Source organism: Corvus hawaiiensis, chromosome 2, assembly GCF_020740725.1.
Source record: "Corvus hawaiiensis isolate bCorHaw1 chromosome 2, bCorHaw1.pri.cur, whole genome shotgun sequence".
Classification (NCBI taxonomy): domain Eukaryota; kingdom Metazoa; phylum Chordata; class Aves; order Passeriformes; family Corvidae; genus Corvus; species Corvus hawaiiensis.
The window spans coordinates 45,985,966-45,994,967 of record NC_063214.1 but is presented as its reverse complement, the minus strand read 5'-3'; the positions used below and the strand labels follow the sequence as shown (position 1 = coordinate 45,994,967).

The window sequence follows — 9,002 nt, the reverse complement described above, 5'->3', positions numbered from 1 at the left end:
TTTGTGTTTGACCTAATATTGTGTTGTCAAGCAATACCTTTTAGAGGTAGCATCTCACTGCACTTCTGTTCTTTGCGTTGTGACAGATACAACCTTTTGCTTGATGAATTGCAGTAGTGAAAAGGGGACAGAAGCCTAAGCGTATGAATCATGAATAGGACGAAAGACATCTTTTACAGCAAAGAGAGGCAAACTGGATGAACACCTATTGATTTAGCTTTATTTATTATTTTGCAATATGCCAAGGTACAGGACCTGTTCTAAACACCTAATACAGAAAACATTTACTGAAAACTTCATCAGGTTTTTTAAACAAGGAATTTTAATATAAAAAACCTCCTCATCTGTTTCCTGCACCGATCGAAGTTTTATTTTAGATAGTTGTAGGTATTCTTTTCAGAAAGTTTATCAAAACTCTTTTCCTGACAAACTAAGTGAAACAAAATGACAAACATGAATATGAACAGCAATGTTCTTGTTTGCATTTAGATAAACATTATAAACACAGCTTAAGTAGTAGTGATTCTGAGAATACTTAAATGGCTTCTAGTCGTAAATGCTATGCTCCAGTTAGCTTAAATAAATACTTTCTGTGCATCATTAGATTGCATTAGACACCTTGTACTTCTACACTCAAATCAAGGCCAGCCTTGAAAGCATCAGGCAAGGTGTGGATTTTGAATGGGATCATTATTTCCAGAATATTGGGCCAAACTATAATCTGGTGGAAACAGGCTGGAGAATTTTGAAACAATTGTACAAAAGATCCAACTTGAAAATAAATTTGAATCAAAAAGTTAAATACAACACACACCTATCCAGAGGTCCCAAGAGTGAGTGGATACAGTCCCTACTCTTCCTAGGCACAGCTCCAGATCCTTTGGAAATTTGAACCCAGTATTCCCACTGGGAGCCTTTGAGCCTGATGCACCTCAGTGGCAGAGAGGTCTGCCCATACATCTGCCTTTGCTGATCCAGGCTAAATCCATCCTCATTTACATCCATCAAAATCTGCAAGCTGTCTGGCAATAGCACCACAAATGTGTTCTCCTGCAAGAATTTAAATAATAACTACATTATAGAAATAATTTAAGGGTAAATTTATATTGGCATTTAGGATCATTTTAAAGGCCATTCAGCCAAGGCTGATTTATTCGAACAGTTCTTATTCTTTTATCATGTGCTGTAAGTTGTTTCAAATTCAAGAATAAAACGTGATACTGAAGTAAGGAAAGTTAGAGAAGAGAATTGGTCTGTTCAAACTTAAAGGACACAATTTTTATAACCAAAAATCATGGATAAAAAATAAATTAAAAAGTAACCAGAAGCCTAGTATAGAATAGAGAAGAGAAACTGGGAAAGGATTTTCTCCAGAAAGCATTCTCAAACACTATCTGAATTTCTCTGCATTTTTATATCTGACATGAGGGAGAGGATAAGCTTGTGAGTCCAAACCAAAAACTAGAGCAGAAGCCTAAGTACAATTTTAAAATTGTTTCTTCTTTTTGCAACTGGTGAGACAAGTCATAGAGAGGGTAAAAAGAAATGTTTTAGATGATGAGTGAACTCTGCTTTCTGATTCTTTCTGGAGATTTCCTGTGCCTGGAATAAAAAAGGAGAAAGCCTCATTTGCTCCCATATAGCACCTCAGCTCACACACGAGGGTCTGACCCTCTCCTGGCCCATCTGTCAGTCAGTGCCTACAGGACAATTACCTGCAGCACCAGCTGCAAACACTCTTCTTGTTTCACATGGCTCTGCTGGCTCTAACTCTCTCCTTTGCTGCATCCAGGTAGGACTAACCATAGGCTAACCTGGATGCTGATCCTGTAAATATGTGACAGCAAGGCACTTGCAGAAAAGCTCCAGCATCAACAGCCAACACAAGCTTTTGATCCCATGTGCATTTCAAGTTTTTCTGGCTGCAGTGCTGCTCAGCGATCACACAAACCCCTGCTGCCTTCAGGCATAGGCACTTAATTCAGCTTTCAGTGCCAACAAAGGGGCAGGGGCAGGCACCACTTTTGTGTGACTCCATCTAATAACCTCCCCAGTGTCAGGGACAGCTGGGCCACCCTGCTGCATATCCAGCTCAATCCTCGCCCAATGACTGCCCACGTCCCACCCCTGAAACAGAGGGAGAAGGTCTGAATAGAGGAGTGTCTTTACATTAGACATATAGCAGAATAAAGGGAGGGAAGCACAGGGTAACTGTATTCCTCACCTTCCTCTCACCTTCTCTGAAAGGCAATTATATATTTTCTAGCATAGCCACTGCATTCACATTATTTTGTTTCCATCCTCTTTGTTCCAAAATTCAGTTTTGCCTCCATTGCTGTACAGGGCTGTACCTTGCAAGGAGTCTGAGGTCTGTTTCTCATGAGCTACCACTGCATGGCACAGTCTGTGCATAACACACTGCCCAGCTCTTGCCAGAGTTCAGCAAAGCAGAGCTTATTACATCTTCCTTCCCTAGTCAGGCATAACGTTAACAATTAAAAAATTAACATAATAATAAATTAACATAATACAGAATTTCAAACCCATTATCTTGTTAACTATAAGAGTTTATGAGATTCAGTGCGTGCCCAGCGGGACATGGGATGTTCTGTCTTGCCTCTACTGCTCTTATTTCTAAAATGATTGTGGGCATAAAAGGCCTGGGGTCTTCATCTCCTGGACCTTGTCACCTACAATGATGGAATTCCAGCTCATGCATTGCCCTGTTGTCCATCCTCCAGGAACAAGAAGATACTGCTTCTTCTTTCACAGTTTATGTCCCTCTGGGCCCAAAACCTCTTCTATTGAGAATGCTATTTAAAGGCTTCTGGGTTGTAGATTCCCTTCACAGGCTCATACATCCACCTTTTGGACATGGCTGCTCCTGAGATCTTTTTGAAGCTGCCCCAAGATGTTTAAAACCTATCAAAATGGCTGGTGCTTTAAAACCTCAAAGGTATTTTTTCTAGATTGCTTCATGCTATTCCCACAATGACAATCTTCTTCATTTCTTATGACTTCCGTGCAGATCTTACACATCCAGTGGAAGAGAAGCAGCAAAATGGTAATATGTAAAGTTTAAATGCTGCTTTGATTACAGCTTTGTTCACTGTCCAATACAAGTCAGCAGCCAGAAGGTAAATGTCCAGATACACAATTCTCTATCACAGATGACATAATGAGTCATTTGGACCTCATAATTCTGTTGGACAAAGATTGAAGAGAAGCAAAGGCTCAGTTTATATTTATTGGATAATATATTCAAATATACTGAAATATATTTTTCGCATGGGGAAATAGTAGAAAACTTATTATGTACTGCAGAAAATAATAAAATCATAAGCATTTTACTTTTTATGCATAATTAAGCTAGTCACTGTTTCTGTTCCTGTGGTGTGCAACATAAATCATTGATAAGCAATTAAAATATAAAAAAAGCTTTTGAAAGCATTAAGCTAACATAAAATTATTCACTTGTCACATTAAATGAACATTTATCCAATTCCTACAGCTTAGCAGAGTGGCCTCCAGCTATCTACTACATTTTGATACCTCTGAGAAACAATTTTATCCTTACAAAGTTCTAAATACCTTAAGACTTAAAATGAAACTTTTTATTTTCTTTATGCAAATGATCTCATCAAAAGTTCCAGTTGCACTCAGACTGTTCACACAAACCTCAGGAAATCAGTGATTCTTTTTGCCTTGCTGCACTGTTGGGGTATCTGTTTTTTGAAGTCTTTTAGTGGGGTTATCTCCTTTTTGCAGTCTTTTGGCTAGTATCAACCACCTCAGTGAGGAGGCGTAACTATCTTGTGTGTGATTTCATCATTTCCATTAAACTGATAATTTGAACATTTTTGTTTTAATTGACTCAATACCAGACTGGACCAGCCTGGAAGGTCCAAAGAAGCAGCAGAGGCTCAGTGCATCCCAGGGGGCTCACAGTGACTGTGTAGTTGGCTTCTTGGGTCTACCTGCACTGCTAGAGGTAAAGAAAGTGGAGGCTGCCACCTAAATCCATTCAGGCATAGTCTATAGCTAAACTCTATTCTGCTGGTAGTGCGTGTGGAGGCACTCAGGAACCTTCACAGTGGATTATGCTGATTTCTGCTTGAACACTAATCTACTAAAGCCTCTAAAATCCATTGATGTCTTTCCAAAACCCACAGACCCAACTGTAATAACAATTTTTCAGTACATTTTCATCTATTTAAAAGCTTGAATCCAAGGGCTCTGAGGCACTAAACAAATCCAACCACTGGATAACAGAAATGTGTCAGCCCTGTTCAAACGTGAGGAAGCAAATGCATTGGTAACTTGATGCAGGTCCCAAGTAAAAAGTAAAACAATGCCAGAGAGGCCCATGTGGCACAAAGCCATACACCTTCCTTGCCTCATTATAAATTCAGGTTCTGCCCCAAAAAAGAGAAAGTAAAAAAGGTTTATTAAATCAATGTAACCCTAGTCTGACTGCTGCTCAAAAAGAGTGAACAGTCATTGCATCATCTGTGCCAGAACCTGGAATACTGTGCTCCTCCCTGAAAACAGTGTCACAGGGTAGCTGGAGCCACTCTAACTCAATGCACCTTCCCCACTTCTGTAGCCAGCACACAGCAGTGTGAGATCTTTGGGCTGTGAAGAAGAAAATAGGAAGAGGAAGCAAACTGGGAAGTAAAATGTGGATTTGTTTTATGAGAAAAAATAGAAGAGGCTTTAGATTGAAGAAGAGGAAAACACATCATAAGAAAAAAGGAACTGAGAAAGAAAAGAGGGAAATTATAAAAGTGGGAGGGAAAATATCCAGACTTACACTGCAGGTGTTCAATTACACTTGTACAAAATGGGAGTCCTCTGCTCAGAGTGCCTTTGCAGACAAGGGAAGGACAATCTCCACTGCAAGAGGGACTCAGACTCAGTCCCCCATAGAGGGAAATTAAACTGAAAGGGGTAAAAGAATGTGAACAGCAAGAAGAGAGCGCTGGAAGTGTGCTGTGATTACAAAGTATTTGTGAACTGGCTTGGGACGTAATCAGCACCACAAAAGAGACCTTGGCCTGCAGAAGATAAAAATACCCTGTCCAAGAAGTTGTAGGTTAAGCAGGAAAGCCTGACAAGCAGAGGCCATATACCCTAAGCACAGCTGAACTATCTTTTTGCTCATACATAGCTCACATTTAATTAAGTTATGATATTGCCAAGCCTTTGGCATACTGCCTGCTGTATAAACATTACTGGCACAGATATTCTGTAATTCCATTACAGATTTACTAATGCAAATGGAGGAGCAGGCAGGCATGAGACCAGCTGGAAATTTCATCTGAAACCCACCTCTGGTTCAGACAGAGAAATGTAATGTGCCAAGATGGCAGCGGTGTCTTCACTCACAGGAGCCACCCAAGGTCTCTGCCCATCACTTTACGGTATTAGAGACAAACATCCAAGTCATTCTTGTATCAGCACAGCAGCTCAGAATGATCCCCATGCACAACAACATCATCTGAGCTCGAAGGAGCTGCTGTTGGATTATTAGGTTTGCCATTGGTGGGATTCAATTATTCCTGCAGTATTTATGTTAGACTAATGCAAAGGGGCTCCAGCTGGGACCAAACCTCTGTTTTACTGGGAGACAGTTTCTTTCTCAAAAGGGGCTTGCAGTTTCAGCTGATGATACACAGACAGAGGAGAAACACAGGCATCAAGAAGAGATTTTATTATGGTTGCACAGAAATACAGCCAGCAGGCAGACACTAATTCTAAAATGACACTTTTATATTAGCAGACATCCAGTTAAAACGTAACCACATGCCCTTCCATGGTTAAAACAGAACAAAGGCAATTTTAGACCAATAAAATAAACAAAAAGTCATATATAATAATGACAAGAAAATGTATGTTAGACATGCAGAAATGTTACACTTTGGAAGCTAAAGGAATAGAGAAAAATATTTTACCACCAGAATTGGAAGACTCCTTAAAAAACATTTTATCACCACAATTGGAAGCTCATTAATTCTTACCTCCCCACTGTGCTGTTGTCCTGTACTATCTGTAATTGAAAGTACATGCTTTGACATACATAAACAAAAAACAGACAGACTGGGGCTCTTATCTTAGATTCTATAAATCCTAGAACAGTAGTTTTCACCACAAATAGCACAGTAGAGAACCTGGTTTTAGCTGCCCTTGTACTTACCTTAAGAATTAGAGCTTCTTCTTCCAAAGAGTTGCTGTCAGCTCAGGTGGGAGACTGGTTTGCAGTGTTTGGCCTGATTCACTTTTCTTACCAAATTTCCCTGACTTATGTGAGTTCTCAGAGAGCCTCCTGAAGGCCAGGAGGGAAGCCCTGCATGCTGTAATGGACAAACACCTGACTCAGTGTCCTATGGAAGAAATGGGATACCTTAGAGCTGGGGAATCATCATGCACAAAAGGTAACAGCTGTCCATTCTCAGGAGCTCAGGGTGGAAGAATTCACAAGAGCTGAGATTCAAACTTCCATTAACACTTGTGGTCTTGATTATTCTCTTACCAGTAATGTTATTTTACAGACACCAAGAACACGTTTGTCTAAGTCCTACAGGGCCTGTACTGCACAAAGAAGATGTAGGCAGCATTTCTGATACTCTGCCTTACACAAACACCATGAAATCACCTCTTCAAAGCAGGACACCACAGTTATTTGATTGTGATGTGCCGACCAGCTTTTCTAATAAACGGGTGTTTTTCCACCTGCCAACCCACAATGTCAAGAGCTTCTCTTTCTCAGAAGCATTTGTTTTCTGAAACAGTTGCATCTGGTCTCTTGTTTTCAAAGATATTTCAAGCCTATACAGTAAAGATACCATGGATTTTCCTGTGTCCCACTGAATGTTGAACTAGAAAAGCCCTTAAGACCAATGGGCTAAAGCAAAGTAAATTCAATGCAGTCTTGTTTGTTCAGTTTCAACTGACTTCCCTCAAAGTACCAATCATTAAATGACAAAGAAAATAGATATTTACCTATATTCACACCTTTTCACGGTATTTTAACTCACATATTTTTAATAAAAGCTCCCAACAGATAAAAAAATTATCTCTTAATCTGCTCCTTCTCCTATTTGTTCAAGGCACTGTTTTTTATTTGTCAGCTGCCAGGCCTGAAATTTTCTCTTGCATCAGCCCAAGGTATGTGTACCATTTGTATTACCCAGTCTTGAAGCGCTTCTCTGACACTTTCTGGTTACAGAGTCAATAAAGATGGGGTTGGTTTCTAGTTCATTTAAGTTCATACACATTCTGATTATGTGTATATAGATACGTAATGTACATATATAGGCATATGTATACGTGCGTATGCTACATATACAACATAGCATACAGATACTTGCATCAACACATTTAAATTCTAATGCAATTGAATTTTCATTTGCCTTTTAAAAGCCTGTTTCCACAAACTCAACAACTCAATCCAATCGATGCTGCACTCAAACTGCTGTCACTCAAAAAAACCCCCCAACAAAACCAAACCCACAATCCTTTCATTAGAAGACTTCTGAAGTCCCCAAATTGACTTCTATAAATAAATCAAATGTGGTTTAGAACTCCTAGCCCATTCAAGGGGTCTTCACTCTTTCAGCAGTCCTTTAGGAGAAATTACTACCTTCATCTGACATTACTTCCTTCCTTAACTGAACACTTGCCTCAGAGAATAAGCTTATTTTCTGATTTCTTAAAGGCATTTACACAACGAGTGCCACATACAGCCAGCATGTCTGACTTTACCCAATCCAACTGAAACCAACGTGCTTCCACTGCAATGAGCAATTCGCTATTTTCTGGCTTTATCCCAAAAGGTGACCAAGAGTTAACAATGATTTCCACAAAGCAGGAGTTGCCTGGCTGCTCCAGCTGAAATGCAAATAAATATCCTACTGCTCTCTAGGGAAAACATTCTAAATTAACAAAGCAAATAATCTAAAGATCCTAACAAGCAATTAGGCAGAAACAATGATATCAGAAAGATCAGTCTCTTTGTAATACACTGTTCTCACTCACATGAGAATAGTAATTGTGGTACGTGGAAGTACAAAACTGGAGTACAACTTCTACCCACACACAGTTTTACTATACAGAATTAATCTAATACATTTTCCTAATGTTGTACAGGCAGCTAATTAATTGCAGACCACATAACCATCACAAGATTAACAAAATGCTTTTATGCAGGTAGCAAACACTGCTTGCTGAGAATATTATTCTATTCAGTAAACAGTGTTTGAACTTAACAACTGCAGGAAAATTCCATTTCTCTTACAAAGAGACCAGTGACCTTATTGAATAAGCAGTTCACTGTGCCTTTCACAACAGCTCTCAATTAGGATGAAGAGCACATTGTACAATCAACATATACAAGGACTGAGAATCCACTCACCTGATGGCAGCTGTGATAAATTACTGAAAACTTTCCTGCTGAAGCTGAGAGAAAATAGGATATTCATTTTAAAGAAAAAATATTTTCAAGGCAGTATTTTCAGATTTTTGCCTGACTGCTGTTTTAAATGGAAACCCCAAGTAATTTTAATTGGGAGTCATTTAAATATATTAAACACCTCCCTCTGATGAAAAATAACAAACGAATATTTTAACTATGTATAGGTAATTGTGTACTTACTTAATTGCAGAGGAAAACACAGACCTATGCTTAATTGAAAGATAAGATACTGTAAACCAATGTGTGCATATATATAGAAGTCCACACTTATAAATATATAATACATTTATTAAATTATTATATACTATTGTTAAAGTATTACATATACAGCTTACTAGATATAACATGCAATGATGCATATAAAATCTATAATCATGTTTATAAAGATTATTTCTGTTTTTGCTAGTCTTATTGCATTTCCCTTCTGCACTAGTTATTAAGACTGCTATCTATGATGCCTTAAAGCCAAAACCAGCAGTATATTGATATAAAGTCAAAAACTGCAAACATTGGTGGAAACAGCTGGTAG

The 9,002-nt window shown here is 38.8% G+C and overlaps 1 protein-coding gene across 2 annotated transcripts in view; it reads right to left on the bottom strand.

Moving 5' to 3' along the window:
- Window positions 1–222: 222 nt before the first annotated feature.
- The window catches only part of AASDHPPT (aminoadipate-semialdehyde dehydrogenase-phosphopantetheinyl transferase), a 41,968-nt gene continuing 33,188 nt past the window's right edge, over window positions 223–9,002 (bottom strand). The window contains exons 5-6 of one of the 2 annotated variants that reach the window (XM_048294689.1): window positions 6,197–6,353; window positions 223–3,202 (exon numbers count right to left, since the gene is read on the bottom strand). In XM_048294689.1, coding sequence (XP_048150646.1) covers window positions 6,234–6,353 — 120 coding nt within the window. In that variant the 3' untranslated portion in view covers window positions 223–3,202; window positions 6,197–6,233. Of the gene's footprint in view, window positions 3,203–5,687; window positions 6,354–9,002 lie in introns of those variants that run through there. The other variant, XM_048294688.1, reaches the window with a different exon arrangement.